Source organism: Parastagonospora nodorum, assembly GCF_000146915.1.
Source record: "Parastagonospora nodorum SN15 chromosome Unknown scaffold_13, whole genome shotgun sequence".
Classification (NCBI taxonomy): Eukaryota; Fungi; Ascomycota; class Dothideomycetes; order Pleosporales; family Phaeosphaeriaceae; genus Parastagonospora; species Parastagonospora nodorum.
Window position 1 is genome coordinate 811,441 of NW_001884561.1, and position 26,559 is coordinate 837,999.

The 26,559-nt window shown below is 51.2% G+C and overlaps 12 protein-coding genes across 12 annotated transcripts; 7 read left to right on the plus strand and 5 right to left on the minus strand.

Moving 5' to 3' along the window:
• Positions 1 to 1,240: 1,240 nt before the first annotated feature.
• SNOG_08864 (hypothetical protein) lies at positions 1,241 to 3,641 on the plus strand (the record flags this gene model as incomplete). Its single annotated transcript, XM_001799116.1, has 2 exons — positions 1,241 to 1,805; positions 1,855 to 3,641. 2 exons carry the CDS (start codon positions 1,241 to 1,243, stop codon positions 3,639 to 3,641), a joined length of 2,352 nt encoding a protein of 783 aa, XP_001799168.1.
• A 744-nt stretch (positions 3,642 to 4,385) lies between these two features.
• On the plus strand, positions 4,386 to 5,398 carry SNOG_08865 (hypothetical protein; the record flags this gene model as incomplete). Its single annotated transcript, XM_001799117.1, has 2 exons — positions 4,386 to 4,798; positions 5,170 to 5,398. 2 exons carry the CDS (start codon positions 4,386 to 4,388, stop codon positions 5,396 to 5,398), a joined length of 642 nt encoding a protein of 213 aa, XP_001799169.1.
• A 290-nt stretch (positions 5,399 to 5,688) lies between these two features.
• On the plus strand, positions 5,689 to 5,976 carry SNOG_08866 (hypothetical protein; the record flags this gene model as incomplete). Its single annotated transcript, XM_001799118.1, has 1 exon — positions 5,689 to 5,976. One exon carries the CDS (start codon positions 5,689 to 5,691, stop codon positions 5,974 to 5,976), a length of 288 nt encoding a protein of 95 aa, XP_001799170.1.
• Positions 5,977 to 6,723: 747 nt separating this feature from the next.
• Positions 6,724 to 8,357, plus strand: SNOG_08867 (hypothetical protein; the record flags this gene model as incomplete). The annotated part of the gene is made up of 3 exons (XM_001799119.1): positions 6,724 to 6,988; positions 7,176 to 7,514; positions 7,651 to 8,357. 3 exons carry the CDS (start codon positions 6,724 to 6,726, stop codon positions 8,355 to 8,357), a joined length of 1,311 nt encoding a protein of 436 aa, XP_001799171.1.
• A 2,648-nt stretch (positions 8,358 to 11,005) lies between these two features.
• On the plus strand, positions 11,006 to 12,953 carry SNOG_08868 (hypothetical protein; the record flags this gene model as incomplete). Its single annotated transcript, XM_001799120.1, has 3 exons — positions 11,006 to 11,081; positions 11,256 to 12,217; positions 12,270 to 12,953. 3 exons carry the CDS (start codon positions 11,006 to 11,008, stop codon positions 12,825 to 12,827), a joined length of 1,596 nt encoding a protein of 531 aa, XP_001799172.1. The 3' UTR covers positions 12,828 to 12,953.
• Positions 12,954 to 13,721: 768 nt separating this feature from the next.
• SNOG_08869 (hypothetical protein) lies at positions 13,722 to 14,756 on the plus strand (the record flags this gene model as incomplete). Its single annotated transcript, XM_001799121.1, has 1 exon — positions 13,722 to 14,756. The coding sequence occupies one exon, from the start codon at positions 13,722 to 13,724 to the stop codon at positions 14,754 to 14,756; it is 1,035 nt and encodes a 344-aa protein (XP_001799173.1).
• Positions 14,757 to 15,192: 436 nt separating this feature from the next.
• Positions 15,193 to 15,891, minus strand: SNOG_08870 (hypothetical protein; the record flags this gene model as incomplete). Its single annotated transcript, XM_001799122.1, has 2 exons — positions 15,193 to 15,759; positions 15,838 to 15,891. 2 exons carry the CDS (start codon positions 15,889 to 15,891, stop codon positions 15,193 to 15,195), a joined length of 621 nt encoding a protein of 206 aa, XP_001799174.1.
• Positions 15,892 to 16,315: 424 nt separating this feature from the next.
• On the minus strand, positions 16,316 to 17,368 carry SNOG_08871 (hypothetical protein; the record flags this gene model as incomplete). Its single annotated transcript, XM_001799123.1, has 3 exons — positions 17,145 to 17,368; positions 16,976 to 17,051; positions 16,316 to 16,865 (listed from the first exon to the last, which is right to left on the minus strand). The coding sequence occupies exons 1-3, from the start codon at positions 17,365 to 17,367 to the stop codon at positions 16,316 to 16,318; spliced, it is 849 nt and encodes a 282-aa protein (XP_001799175.1). The 5' UTR covers position 17,368.
• Positions 17,369 to 18,036: 668 nt separating this feature from the next.
• SNOG_08872 (hypothetical protein) lies at positions 18,037 to 19,063 on the minus strand (the record flags this gene model as incomplete). Its single annotated transcript, XM_001799124.1, has 2 exons — positions 18,037 to 18,566; positions 18,619 to 19,063. The coding sequence occupies 2 exons, from the start codon at positions 19,061 to 19,063 to the stop codon at positions 18,037 to 18,039; spliced, it is 975 nt and encodes a 324-aa protein (XP_001799176.1).
• Positions 19,064 to 19,220: 157 nt separating this feature from the next.
• On the minus strand, positions 19,221 to 19,664 carry SNOG_08873 (hypothetical protein; the record flags this gene model as incomplete). Its single annotated transcript, XM_001799125.1, has 2 exons — positions 19,221 to 19,320; positions 19,573 to 19,664. The coding sequence occupies 2 exons, from the start codon at positions 19,662 to 19,664 to the stop codon at positions 19,221 to 19,223; spliced, it is 192 nt and encodes a 63-aa protein (XP_001799177.1).
• A 1,771-nt stretch (positions 19,665 to 21,435) lies between these two features.
• SNOG_08874 (hypothetical protein) lies at positions 21,436 to 23,300 on the minus strand (the record flags this gene model as incomplete). Its single annotated transcript, XM_001799126.1, has 4 exons — positions 21,436 to 22,343; positions 22,393 to 22,773; positions 22,845 to 23,147; positions 23,270 to 23,300. 4 exons carry the CDS (start codon positions 23,298 to 23,300, stop codon positions 21,436 to 21,438), a joined length of 1,623 nt encoding a protein of 540 aa, XP_001799178.1.
• Positions 23,301 to 24,279: 979 nt separating this feature from the next.
• Positions 24,280 to 26,530, plus strand: SNOG_08875 (hypothetical protein; the record flags this gene model as incomplete). Its single annotated transcript, XM_001799127.1, has 3 exons — positions 24,280 to 24,289; positions 24,535 to 24,576; positions 24,630 to 26,530. The coding sequence occupies 3 exons, from the start codon at positions 24,280 to 24,282 to the stop codon at positions 26,528 to 26,530; spliced, it is 1,953 nt and encodes a 650-aa protein (XP_001799179.1).
• Positions 26,531 to 26,559: the final 29 nt, after the last annotated feature.

Below are 26,559 nucleotides of genomic sequence, written 5' to 3' on the forward strand. Positions count from 1 at the left end.
ATATGTTCTTGTGCCCTCCGCTGCCAACATGAACTTCATGTCATTAGCTTTCAACTGTGTTGAACTAGACATACTCAGAGCGAGATCAATAATGTGCACCGGGTCTCATGACATGATAAAGTACCCAAGTGTCCGCAAAATGACGTTGACAAATGTGTTGCTGCCAATGCTGACATGCAGTGGTCGAAAGATCGCCGCGAACTATGCATCGGCAGACGATATAGATCATACATGTCGTTGCGACTGGCTGATGGCTACAAGGTATAGCACGCTGCCATATCGAAGCTCAAGTGTGGCTACTGAGAGTTTTTGATGTTGTGAGACGTCTGGACCCGCGAGTGGTTTTGCGGTATGGATGAGCGCATTTGTTCAGTAAGATAACCTACTTGTTTCGATTCTTGGAAGCTGTGTTAGGAAAAGGAGTCGGACCGGTAATAGTGGGAATGCGTAGATTGGGAGCGCGAGTGTTCGGGCGTGGGGACACGATGGATATGTGAAACAGAAGAAACGATAGTAGGAGAGTCGGGGAATCCGCTGGGAACACATAGACCTCAGCAGACAACAACAAAGGCATCATCATAAAAGTATTTTCGAAAGTGGTGAGGCGGGAGTGTTGTCCAGATGAAGACGACTGGGGTGAGCTCGGGGACGTGCGCTGATAACAAAAGGCTTGATTGGCTAGCGCAAGAAGCGGATCAATGTTTCCAAGGTTTCGGCTCTGCCCAGGGCGTACCTTGCAGAACAGCGACAAACCTCACCACCAGGCCTCATCCATCGCCCTTCCATGCATCCTTCTATCGTCACAATAATTTCCATCGTACCGAACATTCATGTATCGCCACTATCACCTTCCCAACTGATATAGAGGGGCCATTTGCAATCGGAGCGGAACCACTAAAATGCCTTGTTTAACCGGGAGGAGTACTTGGCGCAAGTCTTGACACCTGCTCAATGAGGCAACTGGTATGCTGGTATCATTTTAGATCGGTGCTGTGCCATCAGGCACACTGCATCAAGTGCACTGATGGCACACTACATAAATCCTCTTTCCGCCACAGATGTTGGGTTAGGAGCTCTTGTGCTTTCGTCTCATTCAGTTGCACGACGTCTTGTTGCTCTGCACCTACCTGTAGGGAACTCCACAATTTGATCTGAGCATCGGAGCACGTACTTGCACCGCAGCTCTATCAATACCTCGTACAGTCAATCGGACTCCAACAGCTCTGGTGTCTTTGTCAATATGCGCACTTTCGCTTTCTGCGCCGCGGCGCTGCCGTTGATCAGTGCCATTACGCCACCCCGCTTCCCGCATCAGCCGCTCGGAAACGGCACGAAGCGTCTTACCTACAACATCACTACCGACGCCCCTGGACAGCTGTCAGCCTCAGCCCGTTCATTCAGCTGGGTCGGAACCGGGGCTGATGGCGACTACATCTACACTGGCAGCAACGGAGATTTCTTGTTCGAAAACGTTGCGACCGGCCAATCGAGCACTTTCCTCTCCGCCGACAAAGTCCCGGCGGACTACCATGACTACTCTATTGCGCCAGATGCCGAGCACGTTCTCTGGTCTGTCAACTACACCAAGCAGTACCGCTACAGCTACTTCGCCGACTTCCTGATTCAGGATGTTGCAAGCGGAGAAACGCAGCCGCTGGACCCCACTCTTGCCGGCGACATCCAGTATGCTGAATGGAGCCCTGTGACACCCGGTCAGATTGCATTTGTCAAGGGTAACAACCTATACATGTGGAACAACGGTACAATCACCCAGATCACCACGAATGGTGGCCCAGACTGGTTCAGTAAGTTTTCATCAAAGCATATACAATGATCTCTCTAACATAATTTCAGATGCTGTGCCAGACTGGGTATACGAGGAGGAGATCTTCGGTGACCGTTACACCCTGTGGTTCTCCCCTGACGGCTCCAAGATTGCTTTCCTCACCTTCAACGAGACTGGCGTTGGCAACTTCCGCATCCCTTACTACATCGACGACGGTGCCGAGTATGTTCCAGTCTACCCCAACGATCTGGACCTCCGCTACCCCAAGGTCGGCACCAAGAACCCTGTCGTCGGCTTCAATATCCTTGATGTCGAGTCTGGAGAAGTCAGCAATGTCCCGATTGATGCCTTCCCAGAGGACGACCTGGTTATCGGCGAGGTTGCATGGCTTACCGAGGGTAACAGTCTTGTCACTTACCGCGCGTACAACCGTGTCCAGGATCTAGAGAAACTTGTCTTGGTAGATGTAGACTCCCTTTCTTCCAAGATCACCCACGAGCGCGACGGAACAGACGGTTGGCTCGAGAACAACATGCAGATCCGCTACATCGGCCCGGTCTCGCGAGCCAACTCGACATACCGCAATTCCAGCACCGAATACTACTTGGACGTCTCCGACGAGAGTGGCTGGAAGCACCTGTACCTCTTCCCAGTCGAGGGTGGTGACAAGATCGCGCTCACATCCGGAGATTGGGAAGTGCTAGATGTTTTGAAGGTCGACTACAAACGTGGCCTTGTCTACTTTACTTCCACTGAGCAGCACAGTACTGAGTCGCATCTCTACTCTGTCAGCATCACCACTGGTGAGAAGAAGGTGCTCGTTGACGACAGCGTGTCCGCGTCCTGGACCGGTTCTTTCTCGTCCGGTGGCTCTTACTATGTCACTCGCTACGCCGGCCCTGATGTTCCTTACCAGGAGCTATACTCTGTGAACTCAACCACCCCCATCCGCACCATTGTCGACAACAAGCAATTGGTCGATAGGCTCTCCGAGTACGCACTCCCCAACATTACCTACCTCGACATGGCTCATCCTTCCGGCTTCACTCTGGACGCCATGCTCCGCCTACCACCGAACTTTGACCCCAGCAAGAAGTACCCTCTTCTTCTCATCCCATACGGTGGCCCTAACGCTAAGGAAGTCACCAAGAACTTCAACCCTCTTAACTGGAAAGCCTACGTCGCGTCTGATTCCGAGCTTGAGTACGTGACTCTCACCGTCGATGGCCGCGGTACCGGACGTAAGGGCCGCAAATTCCGTGCTACTGTAACTTCCAACCTTGGCCAGCTCGAAGCTGAGGACCAGATCTGGGCCGCTAAGGAATTGGCCAAGAACTCATGGATCGATAGCGAGCACATTGGTATCTTCGGCTGGTCGTACGGTGGCTACCTCTCCGCCAAGGTCGTCGAAGTCGGCGACCCCATCATCTCTTTCGCATGCATCACCGCCCCCGTCTCCGACTGGCGCTTCTACGACTCCCTCTACACGGAGCGCTACATGAAGACCCCCACCATCAACCCCGAGGGCTACAACCGCTCCCGCGTGCACGACGCCACCGGCTTCAAGAAGATCGCTGGTGGTGTCGTCATCCAGCACGGCACTGGTGACGACAATGTGCATTTCCAGAACGGCGCTGCGCTCGTGGACTTGCTCATGGTCAACCGCGTTACTCCTGAGAAGATGATCAACACCTTCTTTACCGACAGCGACCACAGCATTAACTTCCACAACAATGGCAAGTTCTTGTACAGGCAGTTGAGCAAGAAGCTGTTTGATGAGAAGGCGAGGAAGGGAGATAGCAAGGGTGGACATCAGTGGAGTAAGAAGAGAGGGCTGAGGAGGTTTGAGGAATAGAAACTGTAAACGTAGTGTTTGAATGATAATGTTTTACTGTTGTAACCTCTTTCGATACATGTCCAAGTCGAAATGCGAAACAAATTACTGAATCTAGGATTTCTTATCGTACCCGTTACAACCATGACACAACACCGTTACTGACTTCTCAGCATCCTGATCTCCTCACTACTCCATAGCTGCTCCGTCAATCGCCATAGTTATATTGGACTCGAATACCCTACCCGCTCCGTAACAGTGTCCTCACCTGGTCTCAGATACTGATATTACCGATGAATTGCGTAACTGCCGCGCATTTCTTTTCACTCTAGCCCTCGATATGCTACATTAGTCGTCACCATCTCGCAGCTCCATCTTGTATTGTCACATACGGATACACACTCGCTGTCATTAATATTCTACTCGACTTTCTATAGCGGTGTATTTACCCTGTTGTGCTGATGATGGCGAAAGTGGTATGATACGCCGGTGTAGCTAGCGGCAGAGCGGCAAAGCGACAAAGTGAATGTCAGAATACATGTGGGACGCACGGACGATAACAAACGCCCGCTCTTGCGTAAGGCAAAGTACAAATTTCACATTAAAAAAAACTTTTCGCGAGCAAGTTGTGCGCTAAATAACAATCTGCGATGGATAACTTTTCTCCTCGCTCCGACACTGCGACCATCACCAGCACCTGCACCAGCAGCGACAGTCAGCCGTACCAAATCAAGTACTAAATCTCCTATCAGATCAAAAAACAAGATGTCAACCCCAACCGACATGTCATCACCCCCCATCAAAACTGAGACGTCGACGCCATCCTCGCTGTCAACACCAACCTCAACATCCACCCCACCCACCAAACCCCCTCGGCTCATCAACCCCCTAACATCCCTCCCGATCATCCATCCGGCCGAAGCCGAACTACTCTTCCACGCTGCCGCCATCCGCTACGCGCGCATCCCGCACGAAGGCCTGCGCCGCATCTGCGCCGATGCCGGCGTCGCTATGAGGGCGTGTGATCCGACGTTTGGGTTCCAGGAGTTACTGCAGGTGTGGATGGAAAAGTTGGAGGTCGAGAAGAAGATCTGGGAGGAGGAGAAGAGGGTGAATAGGGAGAAGGATCGAAGGGAGGGTGCGTGGGGGAGCGCGAGGGTTGTGTGGTTGGATGAGCAGTAAGATGGAGGAGAGGTGCGCAGTGAACGACTTAGTCCAGACCCGCCATGGCGTGGTCTCGTGCGACATTGAGACGTATTTCCAGAGACGGCAGACACAAGGACAATCTGCACGGCTTACAAACTCGATGTGGTAATGTCGTCGCAGCGAAAGGAGGGTGTTGAGCAAACTCATAATTGTACAACCAAACACCAAATAATTACACACAAACCATTCCCGAATCATAAATGCTCACTCCTAACCACTAACTTTGTCCTCACTAATCGTTCACCAATACATCTACGTACACCACCCACAACAAAATGTCTGCCCAACGCGCATCCCGTGGCATAATCAACCCACTAACCAACGCCTAGGTCTGTCACGTCAGAGAAGCCCAGCACTTCTTCCAAGCCGCAGACATATACTACAAGGGTCTCAAGAAGCAGGAGTACAGGTCGATTGCAAAGGTCTGCATGGATGCGTTCCAGGCACTGCAGAGAGTGCGGGATGAGGGGCCGGAGGTGCTGAGGGAGACGATGACGGAGTGGTTGGAGAAGTTGGAGGTGGAAAGGGACATGGTTGAGGGGGAGAGGGAGAATATTGAGGGAGAGGAGTAAGATTTGGGTGCGGATGGAAGCAGTGTTCGGCAGGAGTGTTTGAATGAATGCAAAGGAGAATGGACACGAGATGCAGATGGCAAAGGTCACAGAGGGATTTGAAGATCATGTGTGGTACTCGCAACCATTGTAGAATGGAAAGTCATGTGTGCTTGTCACAATCGTGCTTGGCATCAATCAGTATGTAGTTGATGGGTATATAAGTCTTCATTGGCCCCAGAATGCTGAATCATAATCTCTTCCATCGTTCGCCTCGAAACCTTTCCCGTCAATAAGGAACACACAACAAAATGGCAAATCGACTCATCAATCCCATCACCGGCACCCCTGTGATTAGCTACAACGAAGCGGCCTTGTTTTTCATGGCTACGCGTATCCATTATAGTATGAAAGCAGATAACAAGCTGTATGCAGAGATAAAGCAGGCTTGTGAAAAGGCTAGACAAGCGATCACCGCTGCGGGACCTGCAGGACCACCACCCTTGGATGAGCTGGTGGATGAGTGGATGTTTAAGCTGGACGTAGAGAAAGCAGTGATGGAGCAAGAGAAGGCGAAACAGGAGGCAGCAGAGGCGTAAATGAAGGGTGCATAGAGTATTGGAGCAGTGAATGGCGATGACATTGCAGTAGATGGACTGGCCGGAAGCAATGGCAGTTCAGACGTGTGGTCCGACTTGCTCGCGGAAGGAGAATATTGGTAAAAGAGGTCAAGTACACAAATAAAATGTTTCTACAATTGGCACTCTTTGAAGTAATATAGATTGTGTAAGCAACTATTAGCGCATCGTTCTAGGTCTTTATGCATCAGCAATGCAATGAATGTCATAAGTCGAAGCATTGAAGACGGTTCACACGTTAGATTACGCATACAGTCTGCGTTTTGAAGATAGGGATGAAGTTAATGTTAGATGTTCAACCCCGCAATAACCTCCTTCTCCAAACAGCCTAGCGTGGTTGAACCCCATGATGAACGTCATCGGTCCTTTTCTAGCCTATCTCACTCGTGTCCGCCTCCAATTCCATTATACGCACCCATTAATAACGCCACTTGCACCATTTGGCATCGATCTAGAGGAATGGCGGATGGTTGCTGCCGCCTTACACACGTTCGTTGGGGCGACGGATCTGGGGTTGGTTCGTCGAGACAGGGGTCGTGATAAGGATGTGTGGAACCGAGGATACGATAGGCAATCTTGCAGACGATGTCGGCAATGAATTGAGGGGCGAAGGGATGTATGATGGTTTAGGAAAAAGTACAAAAGATGCGCATCGTCGCGAAGGCTGTGTTGGCCATTTCTACGCAGCTACTTACAAGTCTCGTAACGATGAGTACCCAGGAAAAGCAAGCAACCCGTGATTCGAAATCAGGAGATCTATCTCCAATTCCTGATTCGGATGTCGAAGTTGGAAGCGTCGGCGCTGTCGATGAAACGCCCGACGGCGATGAGGCACTTCGCTTCCTCAAAAACCAGCATGCTGTTGGAGAAATGACAGCAGAGGAAGAGCGATCACTCGTGAGGAAGATTGACTGGATGATCATGCCATTGATGTGGGCATGTTATTGTTTACAATACCTTGACAAGACTTTGGGTATGAAGACACTCCCGATTGGAGGCCAACGACTGACTAAATTCAGTCAACTACGCGGCTGTCATGGGAATTTACGACGATGCCAACATCACTACAAGTCAATTTTCGAACCTTGCCCTTTTCTTCTATGTCTCCTACCTAGTGCTGGAGTTTCCTCACGGTTATGGCATGCAAAGATTTCCGACAGCAAAGTACCTCGGTACCTGTGTCAGTCTGTGGGGATTCATCACTGCGATAACCTGTGTCTGCAAGAACTACGGTGCTCTCGTAGCGACCCGTATCCTCTTGGGTTGCTTCGAATCAGCTGTCGCGCCGAGCTTGATCCTGATCACATCTATGTGGTACAAGAAGAACGAGCAGCCACTGAGGACCGGCATCTGGTATGTCGGGGTTGGAACTGGAACTATGATCGGCTCTTTGATCTCCTTCGGCTTCCAGCACTACTATAGCCCGACCTTCACTAGCTGGCAGATCATGTTCCTGGTAGTCGGTCTAATCACAGTGGGTGTTGGTATCACTGGCAAGTGTTCGCTTTCATTGCATAGAATACGCCACCCTAACATGACTAGTGATATTCTTACTCCCTGACAATCCTATGTCGTCCCGTCTTAGCCCTGCTCAGAAAGTGTGGGCTATCGAACGCCTACGAGAGAACATGACAGGGATCGAAAACAAGCGATTCAAGTGGTATCAGGTTGTCGAATGTCTAAGCGACCCACAAACTTGGATGCTGTCTCTCATTACCATCTCGTCCAATGTACCGAACGGAGCCGTCAGCTCCTTCCAATCCACGCTCATCCAATCGTTCGGCTTCGACTCGAAGACCACCGCGCTGCTTCAACTTCCTTCTGGCGTTGTAAGCATCATTTCGATCATCGCAGCTACTTATCTAGCTGGACGCTTCAACCAACGCGGACTCAACATTTGCACTCTCTTGGTCCCCGGTATCATTGGTGGCGCACTAATGGCTTTCCTACCTGGGCATAACAAGATTGCCAAATTAATCGGCAACTATCTCACCAACTGCATCGGATCCAGTCTTCCGTTACTGTATTCTTGGGTTGCGGCAAATGTTGCAGGCCATACCAAGAAAGTTACGATGAACGCGATCTTGCTCATGTCCTTCTGCCTCGGTAATATCGTCGGACCATTGACGTTCCGTCAAGCTGATCAGCCCGATTTTATCCCTGCGAAGATCACCATCATTGTTACATGTGCTTTTGCAGGATTTCTGACTATGGCACTGCGCGGGTACTATGTCTGGGAAAATAAGAGGAGAGATCGATTGACAGATGGAACACACGTGGCAAACGAGGAGTTCTTGGACATGACAGACAAAGAGAACAAAAACTTTAGATACAAGTTGTAGTTGCGCAACAGGTATGTGGCATGTGGCGAGCATTGGCAGTCACGCCCTTTCGTCTCTTTGTCGGCCATTACTGTTTTTCGTATCGAGCCAAACCGATACCGCCTTGTCAACCACCATAGCTACAATCCGAACATAGCTCGTGCACTATTGCGCAATCACCGTGCGTCTTCAGGAAGTGCTTTTTGGTCCTTGGCATTGAGCTATGATCCTGAATAAACGGGGCCTGGAATATGATCGCCAGAGTTACAACAGGGTTGAAAATGCTGCTTCTTTTCGCGGGACGGCTCTTCCCACAGTCGACTATGTTGGTCACCAGATCGTAGCTCGGGGATCTAATCGCGACACGACGTGGTCGGTGCACCACAACATTTCGATCTTTTTCGTACCAGCAGCAGTGCAGTCGAGAGTACGTTAAAAATGATTTGTTACTAGTCCGAAGCACGCTAAGAACGATGTATTATTTAGCTGGACGTCATATGCGGAGCAGGGGTGAGATGCGAATCTATGCATACGCGTCAAGAACAGCACTGCTTCTGACCTTCAACTTGCAAGACATCCTTCGCCAAAATGGAATTAGACTGGCTCAGCCGGTTTCTTGAGAGCGGCAGTTCTGCATTACTCGGCGTGGTGCATCTCCACCCTGAGAACCAAAGCTCAGTGGGCCGTTGATTGATCTGGGCGAGTAGACTGGATTGATGTCTGGACATGGCACAGCAGTCGCTCCTACGCAACGGTTCTTCTGCATATGCTGAACAGGCTGAAAGATACCGAACACGCCCGTTCTCATTCGAGCGATCCTTGGAAGTGAGCAGCTACGCCGCTTGTTGGAATTACTGTAGGGGTCATGAGTGCTTGCGTCGAAGACCGTACATTGGTTGATCCGTAAGCAAGAGATGCCAGAGAAAATCTGTGATTGGGAGGTCGTCAAATGTGAAGTGGTGTGGAGTGATTCTCAACTTGATCACAAGCGCGGTGGATCTACGAATGGAGTAGTTAATTTAGTGATAGTAGATCTGTGACGAATACGGTTATGTCGAATTGCCCGATTCGTACTTTTTTCTGCGCTACAATGTCGCACAGCATGAACGTGTGGAAAGAGCGCACCTGCCGGGCGTCATTGGTTACTATCGCAATTGCCGACATGATCGCTGCGCTGAAAGGCGACCCAGGAAAAAGGCTGCTAGTATTTGACACGCGTGATGAGGGCCTATCAATGCATGAACTCTGCGCCACAATGCACACTAAGTGGAGTTCCCAACCTTCAGGATGAACTGCGTTTACTTGGCGGGTGGAGCAGCACATGAACACCAGAATGGGACCAAACGTCTAGATCACGCTGGCTCAGAGGGCATGGCACAGGCAGCAGTGATCCTTCGCATAATAGCGCCTCTGAGAATTTGTTTTGGGAATCTGTCCACGTGGAGAACCGAGGCAAAGCAAATACGCGGCTTGCTTAGCGAGCGTTCAGTCTTGAGCTTCTGTCTTGACGCCCTTAGGTCTCATGTAATCGCATCTCGAATGATATTGTTAGTGGGTTCGGGCCGCAGCGCTGGGTCAGCACCTGCATCATCATCATGCGCAGGACGACTCAAGACTAAGCGCCCGCGACCGCCTTTAGCGAAAATCTGGTAATCCTACTGGCAATCCAATTTTCAATACAGCCAATGACATTTTTCGCTCAGGCGTCAGCTTCGGTAATCGGGATCACCTTCCCGGTACCTCGTCGATCAACTGGAGAAAACCAGGTTCGCAGGCCTGCAGTGTTACAAAAACGTCCAGCTGTCATAATATGGGGCTACTATATCTGGTCTGACTATAGCAGCCCCCATACACTACATGTCTGCGCCGCTTTCAGGCGTTACTGTATGCGGTCAGCAGGGCTGCCTGGACCCTCAAATCAATCATGTGGCTTGGTTGGATATGAAGCTGTCGTGGCAGGAGCTTGAGATGAGCGCAGCCCTTACTACACTGAACTTTAGATCTGTGCAGATCTTCTGTTTGAACCCTTCTTATACACGATGCTTCTTTCAATACGACAGCTACATTAGTCATGAAATGTTGAGCGAGCAGAGAGTAATCAGCATTCAAATGAGATATAGATAATAGCACAAACAGTCTATTACAAGTCCTTCCACTATCTGTTTGGAGCGTCAGGCTGGGACCCAATTGTGGAATTGGGTGTTGGATCCAATTTTATCATTGTCAGCCAGTCACAGTGCGATTAGACAGTGGCCTGCATCGGGGCGTATCAGGTAGGCAACCCTCACCACATCTGACAAGGCACTACTAGTGCGACGTGAATGGAGACATTCTCTTGTATTTGCCCCTTTCAGGTGTGCATGGGGACTATTGTGGCGCTTACCGAATGTGTTTCTCAGGCGGAGCAATGCGTGCTTGGAATGCGGCAAAGACTTCTACTAGGTGCTGAATCCAATGGGGCGATGATATCGCTAGCGCTCCTCTGTTGGCACACCTCGCCATCAGTACAATCAGCAACCTGGCCCGGACCCGCTACTCGGTAGTGATGTGCTTCCCGCTGATCACGCACTGGCGTTTTGCAGACGGCCTGAGGAGTATGCTATAATCGGCAATTGGCAGGCAAATCCCGACGGGATGATTATTATATATGTCTCAAATCACAGTGAATCATGGCCGCAGAGGACCGCTCACTGAAGAGTTGCCTCACCGATCGTGTATTCTTCTTCCAACACCCAAGCTTCGAGTGTCAGCATGCGTTTCTTTGACACTTGGAGAGATACTATGGCATCTAAGACGCTAGATGGTCAAAGACTAGCATATAATGACCGAGTTGCTCGTCTCAGGAAGTCAGAGTATCCTATGCTGAAAGGTTCCACACTTCACACCACCGATTACGCCGTGATACTAATTTTACTTTAGGCATCACGTACCTCGATCATGGAGGAACAACATTGACGAGCAAGACACTGCTCCATGTGTTTGCGAAGGAGATGCAAACCACTCTCTTAGCCAACCCTCATTCCGATGCCGCAAACCCAAGCGCTTCCAGCTCTATCATCGCAGAGACCCGGACAAAAGTTTTGCAATTTTTCAACGCCGATCCAGATCATTTCGATATTGTGTTCACAGCCAATGCCACAGCAGCTGTAAAGCTGGTGATGGATTGTCTCTCCGGATCCGAACACGGCTTCGACTATTATTACCATCTGAACTGCCATACCAGCCTTGTCGGTGTAAGAGAGCTTGCAAGGCGTAGCCACTGCTTTGCGACTGACGGTGAGACTCAAGAGTGGCTTGGTGGTCTACGGCAACCATTCGAGCCATGCGATGACGATCGGACGACACTGTTCGCTTATCCAGCCCAGTCGAACATGAACGGTCAAAGACTTCCCCTGCATTGGGGTCATCAGCCTCGAAAGTCTGGAATTCATCCAGACACATACACCCTTCTTGACGCTGCAGCCTTCGTGTCCACCAGTCCACTCGACCTAAGCGACCACGCCACTGCCCCTGACTTCGTCGCGCTGTCATTCTACAAGATCTTCGGTTTCCCAGATCTTGGTGCTTTGCTCGTACGCAAAGCATCAGCACACGTAATGGGAAATCGCAAATACTTTGGAGGAGGCACAACGGAAATGATGACATGTCTTGAGGAGAAGCCATGGGTAGTGAGAAAGGAAGCCAGTCTCCATGCCCGGTTGGAGGACGGGACCATCGCCATACGCAGTATCTTAGCGCTAAGGTGCGCGCTTGACAACCATCGTCGGCTATATGGTTCTATGGAGGATGTCTCGCAGCACACCGGCTGGCTTGGTAAAATACTGTACGAGCGCCTTGGTGCATTGAATCACTCCAACGGCATACCAGTGTGTCACTTCTACGTAAGTCACTGGTGAATACGCCATACGTGAGGCAATACTGATGGTCTGATAGAAAGCCACAGCATCGACATACGCCGATCCTAAGACGCAAGGTGCGACAATTGCAATGAACATTCGAAGAAGCGATGGCTCATGGATAGGCCCTTATGCTGTCGGAGCAATGCTCAGAAGATATGGTATACACGTTCGAAGCGGTAGTCTGTGCAATCCGGCCGGCATGGCTCTCGCTCTCAATTTGAGTCCATTTGACGTGAGAATGGCGTACGCGGAGGGCTTTCGTTGCAATCAACAAGACGATGTTCGTCAAGGAGAGGTCTTGTTTGGCATGGTCAGGGTGACCCTTGGTGCGATGAGTACTTTGGAAGATGTGGAAAAACTCGCCTCCTGCGTCGAAAGAGAACTCGTAGATCAAGATTGTGTAAGAAAAGATTCTTCCGTGATCAATGGCGACACAGAAACGGGAGAGGACAGCAAGCCAACGATCATGTCATATGAAGAGCAGAAGAAGTTGTCGATGACTCCCGCACCTAACAACCGGAGAAGGATGGCCAAGAAGTGGAAAGTAGTTGGTAATTGTTTTTTTCGATTCGGAAGTTCAGGTCGATGTTGATCGCACAGCAGAGGAGGATAGTCATAGCTTCGCTTGAAGGCCCTGTCCAGAAGCGCGCTGCCAATGACCTTGAGTAATTTCTTATGTAACATCTTATGTACTCAGTCAATATACTCCTTGCTTTCCTTGGTCGGTCTGATGAACTTCTCGATAGGCGTTGGTGTGGATAGGTCATCGGTGTAGGAATGAAGCAGTTGGATCCAGCAGTCCGCCAAAAGGTTGCTAACTTTACAACTCTTAGCTTGTTCGCATTTAGCAATCGCATTTAGCTGTCAGAAATGGGAGGCCTGATGACGTTCTTGGAATATAGCGCGCCATACCTGATGTGGTACAGCGCTAACCGCAGAGCTCTCTAGTGGTAAGGGGCGGCGCAACATCCCTCCGCTGCCGTCCTCACATTGCTCCGCAGCTCACATGGCCCATGAAACATTAAGTACATACGTGCGGTAGACTGCGCGACTAGGCCAGTGGCTGAATAGGTTTTCCCAGAAGTTCGTGTGTGCTTCACGCGAAGGTGGTGATCCTTGGCAGAGGTCGACTTCCCTGCTTTCGTTACTGGCTGTTGCTGCATCCACCGCTAATCGAGCTATCGCTAATTCTTACTTCATGCGCGGACTATCTTCTGCATCATGTACGCCCGGTGAGGATCTCATCCCATAGCCCCATACACTGCCTGACCTCGGGGGTCTTTCTCTCCATGATCTGACGGGCGATGATATCGAAGATCACACAATGTCCCGCTCGCTCAGCAAGTATAAGATGCATCACACTGTCACGCCCAGTTCCTTTTCATCAGTTCAAGCCACATTCTCCATCCACGAAGCACATCAGGTCATTTATCGCTTCAAATTCATCGCGTGAGCAAAGTCTCTATTCTCGGATACATACATCATCATGTCTACAACCATTCGCAAAGTTATCTACTCCGGCGCTGGAGGCCCAGAAGTTGTGTCCGTCGTCTCCGCCGAAATCCAGGCACCAGCAGCCAACGAAGTTCAAATGAAAGTCTTGTATGCGGGTATGGGCGGTGCAGACGTAGCAATGCGTGTTGGCTGCTACCCACAGCAAAAGAGTCCAGTAGGCTTGACTCCAGGCTATAGCCTCGTTGGAAGGGTTCACCAGAATGGCGCCAGCTGCTCCAAGTTCAACGACGGCGATTTGGTCGCATGCCTTACAAAGTACGATTCCGAGGCTGAACTTTGCAACTTCCCGGAGAAATACCTAGTTCCCGTGCCAGAGGGTGTGGATCTCAGACAGGCCGTCGCAATGGTGACCGACTGGACGACGGCATACGGCATGGCATATCGCGCCGCAAAGATCTCCAAGGGCACGCGAGTGTTCATCCATGGTCTTAGTGGATCAGTAGGCTTTGGCCTTCTTACATTTTGCAAGATGCAAGGCGCAGAGGTGTACGGAACCGCTTCGGAGAAGAACCATGCCAAAGTGCGTGAAAGCGGAGCAACACCATTTTTATACTCGGACAAGGAGTGGATGGTGGCTATGAAGAACATGGGGGGTGCTCATGTCGTCTTCGACCCGCTGGGTTTCGAGTCCTGGGACGAAAGCTGGAGCATCCTCGCACCAGAAGGCGGACATTTGATTGGATATGGAGGCAACACCGACATACTCAATGGCCGGAAACCACGAAGTCAGATTCCACAAGTTGCAAAGCTGATTGCCAAAGGATTGAATCCATTTTGCCCGAACAAATCGACCTTCTTTTACATCGACAAGGATCAGAAAACATTCGAACCTGAGCTGAGAACACTATTTGGGATGCTGGCCAAGGGTGAAGTCACCGTGCCGATCAGAAACGAGTGGACATTGGATGAGGTCCCCGAGGCTCATCGCACTTGGGCGCAAGGCGCTGGTGTCGGTGCCGTCGTCGTAAGAGTGGCTGAGGATGCAAGCATGATACACTTTGCTTGAATACAAAGCGCAGCGACTTGTAATTCTCCTATAGTGCTCACCAATCAGCTTTCCGATCTGTTCATTATATCCGTATTCAATGTGAATAATAGATGTTTCCCAGTCTTCATACTTTTATGTTCTATGCCGCAAACCTCATTAAAATTGATTGCTAATTACATTGGTATGTTGCGCACTAGTGCTTTTCTCATGATCAATTGAAAGCGAGCTACGTATAGCGTAGTTCTCCAATGTCAGTTTCACTGTTGGTCACATTCACATGCTACTGAAGTCACAACGTACTTGCGAGTAATACTTCTGGGTTATTTTTGTTTGTTATGGCGGTGCATATTGTATTGACACCAACACAATGGACTTCTCCACCAAAGGAATCATGAACTTATGGACATACAATAATACATATCAAGGGACGAGCACAGTCGAAACTGGACGCTATCTACTGAATGTCGGGATTCTCACTGCTCCACTTGAGTGCGCTCCGAATGTACGCCTCCTCATCTTCCAAATTGTCATCAGACCACATCCTGAATGCCTCGGATCTATCCTCTACCTCCCCAACACTTGTTTGGCCCATTGTCGACTCGAGTTTCGCAATCAGAGCTCGAGCCTTGTCTCGGCACGCCTTCGTCATAGTTGTCTGCAAATTTTTGACCGATTGCTTGCTAGTTGGAGCGGTAAGATAGTTGTCCACGCTGAGGGCAGTTATGAAGCGTTGACGCATGTTCTCAAGTCCGGCGCGATCGGCCTCGTATAATGCCAACATGGCTTTGCCTTCTTTTTCGCGAACAAGGGCGAGGCCCGCGTCCTCGATACTATCCATACCAGGGTGCGGTCCAGGAGAGGGCGGATGCACGACCGCACGCGCGTAGTTACAGTCATCGATGCCAGCTTGGGCGATGGGAACGAGGAAGGTCTTTACGAACTTGTCGTGGGCCGCGATGAGGTCAACGAGTTCTGAGATGCGGATTCTTAGACCTGAGGTTTCAGGTAGTGAGAAAGACATCTAAGGCAAGTTTGTCTCTATGTCTTGGACTGAAATGATGAGAGCTCGGAGTAACATTTGGAGTACGAACCAGCTTACCTTTGTAGTCAGAATGAGGCCATAGCAATCATGTAGCAAACCAATGATAGTCATGTATTAAGTCATGCGATAAGATCTCATCGTTTGATAGTCTGAATGGCCACGCGCAAGCGACGCGAAATGTTGTTGGCTCTCGAAAGTGTCTCGTGGTCTAGATGTATGAGTATGATGTGGATGGTAGATATTCTTAATACAAAGTGAGGAAGTCGATTGTATTAAGAGCAACACACCAAAATCACGGACCGAGCTCAAGGATGTAGTGGAAGACAGGTTGTGACAATCTCGTGATGATTATCAAAGACTGTAAGATGTTCTCAAGACGTACAAGATCCCGAAAAGCACCTCTCTGGGTCGCATTCACACGGCGCAAAACCTATCTATTGGAGCAGCTACTACATAGTTCCCTGCTACATTACATTTTCAATCGTGTTCTTGATGCTGGAACAGCCACAAAAACCCAAGACTCTGTCCTGATCGATTATTTCTGATCATCCTCCTCCTCCTCACCACTGCTACACTGCGTAGCCTCATACTCCAGCCGCTTCTCCTCATCAGCCACAACAGTCCAATCAATCGGGCCCTCTGCAATAATATTCTTTCGAAACACCGCACCAATCATAGCGTCGTCCGCCAACGCCATACCACGGGCCAGACCGCGCTTGTCATACAAACTCCAGTCCGCTGGCTTGATCAGTTCCGGAAATTTGCGACAGTGATGGCTCCACTGGAAGGTGCAACGATGAGTCTGGTGGCCATGGGTGCGATCGCGGCAGATCCTGTTCTTCTTTCCGATAGCGTTGACACACAATTTGCAGAGAATCGTACCACTCTCCTTCGAAGGGCAAGGCGACTCGTCGGTGCCATTGTGATCATCAGACGCATCGCAGTAAAAGCAGAAACGAGCGAAGCCTCGATCCACTGTTGAGGCGCTGTCCTTATTGTTCGCTACGTCGGCCCAGCTATCGTTGATCGAGAGGCCTGAAATGGAGCCATCGACGGGAAAGCCAATGGCTGTGTCCGGGTATCCGCTGTGACCTGGTTGTCAAAAACCTCTGAGAGAATGGTCTTGGCTTCATCTTCGGAGACAAAGCGTGTAGGACAGTACAACGGGTTCGTCTCTGTATCTTTGAGGAAGTACAGTTTGCTGCGCAAATGGCAGTTCTCGATCACACGGATGTAGTAGATGGCTGCCTTCTTGATCACAGCCAGAAATTCTGCAGGAGTGTGACACTATTTGAGGATCGACATGGGAAAGACAGTCCAGCCAACCTGGGTGATCTTGTCTTCGATTTTGTCACTGACCTTACTGTTTGGATCTGAAGTGTGCCACTCAAGATCTGGGGCGACACCGACTGCATCCTCGAGAATCTTGGGCGCATTTGGGAGAGGGTGGTTTGCCCAATGGTGAAGCACCTCCAACTCAGTGAAATTGGAAAGGAACTCGCGAGTGGTCTTGAAAACGGTCGGGTCTTCAATTGGTGTCACCGCCAACGTAGTCTGTACTGCTTGGGGAGGTGAAGCGGTTTCCATTGCTTCAAAGCACAGAGACTGGATTCGTCAATACGCCTTGTCCCGAAGCTCAAAGGAAATCATTAATCACTTGGTAGTGTGTCATAGAGACGAAGTGCTACAGGATGGACAATCTTTGGTTGAATTGCGAGCCTGATCTGTAGGGTCGCGAGTCGCAGTTGGTAGAAGAAAGTAGCACTGGCGGTACAGGACCATCGATTTATAGACGCAAGGGCGCTAGTTAGCGAAAGTGAAAGGCCCAGCCGACCATCAACCGCAAGTCATGTCGCCATGTTCACGATAGAAGATAATCACCTCCTTTCTTGAGTAGAGGGAGCCTTCCCATCATGACGCGGAGGCCGTCAGACGAGTCGGTGAGAAGTAATGACGGAAAAGAGTGGCTAGAGAACGGAGAGACAAAGGGCCAAGAGCATGTCGTTATGTATTCGACGACACCGAGTGGGCTTGCTCGAGGTCGCTTGACGGAGAACTTATGCTGTGGCCTAATTGCGCAAAGGGAAGTCCAGCAAGATTGACCGCACCGAATGGCTTGAGAATGTTAGACATCAGCACGGAGAAAAAAGTTCACCAGATCAGAAACACTCTAGATGTTGTAGCACAAGGCTATTCTTCCATTCATGCGTATCTACATCGTCTATCTCATATATTTACTTTCCATACTCTTGATATTTAAGCGTACACGGTCACGACCTCGACGGCCTGGACGCAGGTGCCGTACTCGACAGCGGGTGGGAAAGGAGCAGGAGTAACGGCCGGGGCGGAGCTAGTGCAAGGGGTCGACTCTGGGGCAACGGTGGAACCCTCAGCGGTAGCAGTAACAACGGGAGCACCGACAGATGAGCCGGATGCGGAAGCAGTGACAGCCGGTGCGCCAGAGGAAGCGGGCGCAGTGGCGGAGGGAAGGGGTGCGGAGCTGGCAGCAGGGCACAGGTCGGCGGTACCGTCGATCTTGCCAACGACCCACGACGAGGCGTCGTCGGTGTACAGCTCGAAGTAGTTCAAATGGTCGGCGACGTTGTTGCCACCAGCGCAGACTGGGTCACCGGCAGCACAGTAGGCGCGGAGGACACCAGCGTAGCGGTTGAGCAGGGCAAGGTCCTCAGCGGGACGGGGGTTCTTCTGCTTGTCCGCGCCATCGAGGACGTTGTAGGGCTGGTTGGCGGTGTGCATCACATCACCCCAGATGAGAGCGGCGGCAACTTGAACATATTAGTATGAAGCACTGAATCATTGGATGTAGTATGAACTTACTAGCCTTGCCAGCGGCAGAGTTGTTGTCAATACCATTGGAAACCTTGGTGCAACCACCGGGTCCTCCGAGGACATCTCCGACAACGTGAGCACCCTGGGAGTAGCCGTTGACGACAATGTGCGTGCAGGGGCACTTTGCCTGGAAAGCAGCGATCTGCGACTGTCCGTTGCGGGCACCCTCGGCGACCTGGGCGCAGTAGTCTCCACCAAGAGTCACGTCAAACTGGATGTCGATGTAGTCGCAGGACTTGCCCTGACCGTTGAGCTTGGCGCAGGTGGCATCGATGAAGGGGGTGGTGCGGCCATCGTGGTAAGGGGCATCGTTGCCACGAGCCATGAAGATGACTACATCAGCGCATTGAGCGTCGAGCTTGGGGGCAGTAGTCTGCGCAGCCGCGAGAGTGGAGATGGCGCCAAGGGCGATGGTGTTGCGGATGTTGAGCATGATGGAATTAAGTATTAGGTACGAAAGTCGTGGATAATTGACTATCGAAGGGTGATATATGAGGGACCGGTGGTAGGATTAGGATATAAGAACGAATGTATGGGTCCGATGAGGAGAAATTTCATGACAGCAGGTGCTGAGAGCTTTAATACAAGCCCTATACGAGGCTTGGGGTTTGGCGCATGCTCGGAGCATCCGTCGTCCACACGCTGTCGTTACCAACTAGGCAGGTACCCGCTTTCCAGGATGCGCTATGGCTGGAAAGAGAGGTAGCAGGGAGCTTTATCTTGTTCGCTTACGCCCGCTGTCTCTTGCGCATTTGATATGGTTAACGTCTTGCCTGATGCAGCACGTGAGGGTCTTGCTTCTCCACATTTGCTGCCCTCTACAGTTTTCCCTGCTCTTTTGGATGATCCTCATCTCGATCCCCATCTCGTTCCCGTGTCTGATTGTCTGTCACTTCTTTCCTACGTCAGCAAAGCCAGCTGGTCGGCAAAGAGAGCATTGACTCGTGGTCGAGAATCTTCCGTTGAAGTCCGCCATGCCGGACTGAAGCCGTCCGGCTGGTAAGCGGCTTTAATGGTGGTAGAAGCCAGGCCATATTTGCCTTAGCCGCGGCGAACTTGCCGGCTACATTCATCCGAACTCAACGCTAGACCCAACCAGATTCGCCTAGGATTTTCTCGTGACCCAACTCGAGTTCCAAGAGGTGGATACAAGGCTTTGATACAAGGACCGCAGCATGACATGGGTGGAAGTGCGCGAAATTAAGTGCGGAGAGCCCTGTAAGCACTATCATTAGAACATGGTTATTGAAAATGCACGAAATAATGGGTCTGCACATGTTCCATTGGTGCCATGCTGTGCCGTGTAGTTCTTTCTGGGGCTAGGGAACATGTGGGTTCAGTGTGGCCTGAGATAATTTGTGTGCACATATGCCGTGTTACCGTGCGTTCTCGTGTTTGCACCTGCTTGTAGGCTTGCAACTCGTGTTGTTGTTTTATCATCGGCCTGCGGCTCGCTCGTGATGACTGACTCCGCCAGTCACTCGGGTCTGACATAAGCAGTCAGCCATGGTATTCCGGGAACAAGCAAGGCGACAAAACGTGGAGATTGCATGCAGCATGCACTGCAAAGTTTAAAGTTCTGCATGGTCACGTATGCAAGCAGACGTCAGCGCACCCAACGGAATCCTGTGGCGTTTGGCCCAGATATCTACTGAATCTACAAGCGCTTCCTGCTGACTCGAAGTTATCGGGATTCGTGTTCCAGTAAACAGACATCGACTTCGGGACTCTGCGATTTTCTTTTCTCCGGTGTCCGCTCGTCTAGAAATGCTGCGCCATTTACTCTGGAATGTGGAAGCCTTACGAGCCGTTATCGACCGTTGTGGGCACGACGACGATCGCACAGCTCACAGCTGAGCAACGACGCGACGCGTAAGAATATCGAAAAGATCGTCAGACTCCTTGCAAGAGCGTGGGTAGCCAAGTCAACAGCACAGAAATTGTGGTTTTGCTCCCATGATGTAAGGCTGCGATCGTCAGGAGCCTCAACAACCCGAGCAACTGACCGTTCACAGCCCAAACTCGGCCATACCGTACACCGTACCCTTGGAAAGGAGCAAGCGCGCTCTCCATCGTGGGTCAACGCGTGTTGAACCATTTCGCTGCACGCGCAGAAACTTGTAGGGAATGCGAAGAATTGTTCGGGCCGGGCGCTTAAAGTTCAGCGATGACACACTAACTTAGTCGGCGAACGAAGATGACGAAATCATGAGTAACAGGATGTGCAAAGAAGCTGTATCGCAGTGAGCGAGAGTTATCATGATGGCTAAGTCTCGTCTGAAGTGTGCTCATGTAGAATTGCTGGAGCGGAAGCGCGCTTGAAGTCGTGTAGGTAGTGAAGCGTGAGGCTGCAAGGGCGTTGAATGCTGGGCGTTGAACGCTAGGCGTTCTTCTGCATGATTGCGCGGTAAAGGTGCGTAGAAATGCCTCTAAATCTTTAAACTATCCATTGTAGATGTCCTCTTCCTCATGACATTGTGAATACCGAAGCCGAACAGACCTCTGTTACTTTTCGAACAGGTACGAACGTATTGAAAGCGTAATTACCAGCACTAGGTAAGAGTCCTCATCGTCTGTCCAAAACGAGGAGTTACTTGGGTATCAAATGCTGTGCAGCGACGTACATTATGACATAATTCAGGGCAATCATCCTGACCTACATGATGCCACCAGATTCGCTGCGTTATTGAGTGACGCCACTTTTGGCGAAATATCACCTTGCAAATCGAAGGCTCTTTCACAAGTAGCAAATTGATTAGGGCCAGGCAACTTGTGGACAATCATGCGGGACATAATCTAATCTGACTACTGCTCAGTCTGTGAACGTTCCAGATACGGCCAAATTCTCCGAATCTCCTCTGGAGACTTGTTGTACTCGGTACTTCTGCGCATGAATTCTTGGAGTAACTCCTCGTTCTGCTGTTGTTTGGCCGCGAAATCAACTTGATGTGTAATCCAGCCCTCGAAATCGGTACCGAGTATCTTTCTGGCAAGCTCGTGGATCTTATGATAATCGCGATACTCTTGAAACTGCTGCTTATGACTTTTTAAATCATCCTCGTTGAAAGTGACTGGGCACTGTCCTGCAAAGCCTAGATCGTTCCACGCCTCAGAAAGCTCAATAAGACAGGCCTGTAGCGGGATCACGCCTTCTCCTGAGACCTCTCCACACCGGATAAAGAGTTCTCGTAAGAATGATGGTACGCGTAAGGCTTTATATGCCTGATTATTTTCAGATCCGCTGCTTAGTTCATAGACCTTTGCTAACTTAGCTTCCTTCAACTTATAGTCTGCATATTCTTGATCAGATACGTCCATCTCGTTGTAATTTGGCGGTAGCTTTGGAAGGTCAGTAGTGCCAAGTGTGTAGTCTTCTTCAACTGGCAGAAATTCTGGGAAGCGGGCCTGTAAAAACAAAGGCGACACTACAATTGTCTGCCAGTCAATAAGAGACACGATGTTGGCTGGGCTTTCTTCAGATACATAGATATTGCCCATGTGGAGATCGGTATGCCATAGAACTGGCTCAGAGACCTTGTCAATGAGTGAAACCTCGTCCAGCCTAGACATGATCTCTTTCGTCAATTTTAAAACGGCGGTTTGTTCCTCGAAGGATCCGCGCGGTGAATCAGAGGTTGCAGTAGTCGAGTCCTGTCTCAGGAGCGCAATCTCCCGTTCAACAAGCGCGATACCGAAAGAAGATCGATCTGGCCCTATTGAGAGGATTTAGCTGGGAAGTCCTGCTCAGGATGTCCTACTCACATGGTCCTCGGTTGAGACGAGATTGCACAGAAGCTATTTTGCCTGAAGGATGCCACCCTCGCTCGCAAGACGGTCCTATACAGAACCGCTCAGAAGGATCCAATTTATGATCCAATGCGACGTATTTGTCGTTTTCTGACATGGACTCGCGGAGGTAAAGACTTCCACTAGCAGGAAAGCGGATTTCAGTTATTTCGCCTTCAAGCTTTGTTAAGTGCTTCACGACGCATAACTGATCCCAATCACTCATCTCAGCCCATACCTTGTATAGCTGTATTCCAGGCGCCTTTTCCATTATGATGTATTCGGAACCGACAGGGTTCAATGGATCAGAATTCCAGGCTAGGACTTTCGGAACCGGGACCTGAGTATGCGCACGTACTGTCGACAACAATGTTAGTCTCAAGGAGAATCTTCAGGAGAATAGCAAACTTGGACATTGGGGGTCTTACGATATTGAAGCACTGCTACTTCAGACGCTGTTGTATACTTCGGCGGCCCGGCGATAGTAAACGGTAGTTTTGCAATGAGTTCACTCCTATCCTCCTTGCATAAGAGGAGTGCCTTGCTGAAACCTCCTTCTAGCTTTTCGATTGAGCGAACAGGCGAGGAACGCTGGCTGCCAGTAGATGCAGCTACCGCGCAGAGCCGATCGACGTCGAAATTTACGTATCTGCGATCAACAGCCTGTTTCTCATTGGCTAGGAAATGTCCGTTCGTGTATTTGAGTAATTCATCGCGATTGATGGATTTGCCTGTTAAGATCTAGCTTCGGTCGAGACTGGGTGTGCGCAGGTATTACCTCGACATGTGAGAGTAAGCGCTCGAGAGGGCTGAGATGACGCGGAACGTTCGCTGGTGCCCCAGCATCTTTTACCGATAGCCTTGAGCGAGAGCGCTAATGGCATAGTTGCCACTCTTTAGTGTATGGCGTTTGGGGTGGAAGAGGAGCGTGGAGAAGAGCCGTGCTTAATTTCGTGCACGCTAACTGGCACAGGCAGCTATGCCTTGGGATAAGGCCGATTCTACGGACTTCGCTACTGGGCATCTTCAAGTCCGGCCGAGTCCATTCATGCATCTTCTTGAATGTTGAAGAAAGAAGCGTGCTTCGGACAGCAGCAATACACTCTGGACCAATGTCAAGCTGACTGCTGTGAAGTAGACGGAGTGTGCTCCGACATGTTACCTGTTCATGAGTAATGGTGGACAGCGATGCAGGGCCGAATATCAGCCTTACCCGGTAGGAAGCAATATCGGCGGATAGGGCTGAGCTGAATATAGGAATGAAGGCCCGTGATGAGTAGCCGTTTGCTGGGCACGTGCAGCACGTGGTCTTCTGGCTGCGAAAGATCAAGAATGTGGAAGGGCGCCACAGCAAAGGGGCACGATATTGTGTTACACTGGCAGACAGGAGGCGTGTTACGCCGATTACAAGGGAGTGCGGGGTGGGCCACTCTGATGTTGCCAGGTTGCAGCTGTGGTATTGGAGTTGGAGGTCGTCAGACGAGAGAAGCAAGGCGCAAAGTCAAAGTATCGCCGCGAGTGAAGACGCGATGATTCGGGTGAATGCTCGGTGATGAGGACTCAGTGGCTGTTTGCAGCGGCAGCGTCTCCCGTAACGGCGTGGCGTGGCGTGGCGTGGGGGCGCTGATCGCGAACGAAAGCGGAAACATGGCGACCAGGGTCCGCGACTTTCTCGAAGCTGAGCCCTGAGCAGCCCTGAGCAGCCCTACCAAGGCCGACCAACTCTCTCCACGTCACTCGTTAGATCTATACAACCTGTTCAGTACATATCGCGCGCCGCTCTTTTCGCCCTTCACTCTCACCACGACAGACTTCTGGTGCATGCGCGACTGTTAACGGTGGTTTCGACCGACGCCATCTCACATGGGAAAGTGTATGCAGCCCCCCATTTCGAACACCCACGCCGCAAATTATATGGGATGCTGACAGACTTTGCGCGCAGGGAGATATGGTGTTGTCCTGGACGCTGGGTCCTCTGTAAGTCATCCTGTTCCTGGTAGTTGCACGTTGCCAGGTTGCTAACCAGCGTAAAGGGGACGCGCGTCCACATATACCGATGGCTAAACAACCACAAAGCGAAGGAGAAGGCGAGCCCGGAAAAACTACACAGCCTGCCAGTGATTGAGACGGACAAAAAGTGGACCAAGAAGATACATCCAGGTGCGTGGAGCCATACAATGAAGAGGGAGTCGGACTAATACGACGGTGCGCAGGCATATCAACCTTTGGCGAACACCCTCACGATGTCGGCCCAGAACACCTCGATAAGCTCCTCAGCCATGCGCTCAAGAAGATCCCGCTCGCCGACGTCCCGAACACGCCCCTCTTCCTGCTTGCGACAGCAGGCATGCGCATACTCCCCGAAGTGCAACGGCAATCCGTGCTGAAAGAAGTCTGCGACTTTGCGCGGAGTACGACACAATTCCAACTACCAGACTGCGATTTACACATTCAAGTGATACCGGGAGAGACGGAAGGCTTGTATGGGTGGATAGCGGCCAACTACTTGCTTGGAGGATTCGACCAGCCGGATAAACACGACCACGGCAAGGGGCACAACACATACGGATTCTTGGATATGGGCGGCGCATCGGCGCAGATTGCTTTCGCACCGAATGCGACCGAGGCCGAGAAACACGCAAACGATTTGACGCTGCTACGATTGCGGACGATTGATGGGACGCCCATGGAGTACAAAGTGTTTGTGACGACATGGCTGGGTTTCGGCGTCAATCAGGCGCGGCAACGATATGTGAAGGCACTACTGGAATCTACGAGTTCGGAAGAGCTCCCGGACCCCTGTCTGCCTGCTGGTCTGAAGGTCGAAGTTACAAAAGATGGCAAATTCATCGAGGGCAAGGTTGATGGGGATGAGAAGCAAGAGCCGGCAGCGGGGCATTTACTTGGAACTGGAAAGTTTTCAGAGTGTCTGCACCAGACATTCCCGCTTCTGGAGAAGGACAAGGCGTGTGCAGACGCGCCATGTCTGATCAACGGACAGCACGTCCCGGCCATCGATTTTGACATCAACCACTTTGTCGGAGTCTCGGAATACTGGCATACCACCCACGAGATCTTCGAGAAGGGACACAAGGACAAGGCATACGATTTCAAGACATACCAGGAACGGGTTGAAGAGTTCTGCAGCCAGGACTGGGACAAGATCCAGCAAGGCGTCGAGAAAGAGAAGTGGGGCGGCAAGGTCGACGAAGAGAAGGCACGTGAAGTATGCTTCAAGGCATCATGGATCATCAACATGCTCCACGACGGCATCGGCGTCCCACGCGTTGGCATAGAAGGCCTCCCCGACAGCAAAAACGGCACCAAAGCCGTCCTCGACAACGCCAAAGCCAAAGGCTTCCTCGACCCCTTCCAGGCCGTCAACAAAATCAACGACGTTGAACTCAGCTGGACGCTCGGCAAAATGATCCTGTACGCCTCCTCCGAAGTCCCCCTCGAATCCGACTCTGCCCTTGCTGTAGGCTTCGGCTCCAACGAACCTGGCATCCCCCCCGACTTCCAATACCCCGGTGGCACCATCCACCCCTACGAAAGCGACAGCAACTGGCACCGCCTCTTCATCGAAAACCCGCGCCGCATCCCCGCCTTCTTCCTCATCATCTTCATCTTCTGCTTCATCATCGGCATCATCATCGGCAAGGAGCGCCGCGCCCGCGTCAAGGTTTTCCTCATGAAGCCCTTCACCCCCGGCCAAGGCAAAGACCTGCACGGCCGCCGCGAACGCTCCTTCGCCGCTAAACTCCTCGGCCTCGGCCGCACGCAGGAATACGAGCGTGTCGACTTGGAAAACCCCGACGCGGCGAATGACTTCGAACTCGAGGAAAGAGACAACGATAGCGACAACGAGCACTCGGACTCGTCGAATGAGAGCAGGTTCGGCAGGACGAGCGGCTGGATGACGCCGACGAACAAGACGGATGTCGCAGGGTATTTTGCTGGTGGCGCGGCGGGTGCGGATGTGTTGGGAAAGGGTGTCGGGCTGGGGCTGAGTCCTAGGGGAGGCTTGTTGAGTCGCACGGATAGTAGGGAGAGGATGAGGAGTCGCGCGAGTAGTCCGAAGAGGAGAGCGAAGGGGAAGGTTGAGGATGATTGATTGTATGTTTATGAGAATGGGCTGAGCAT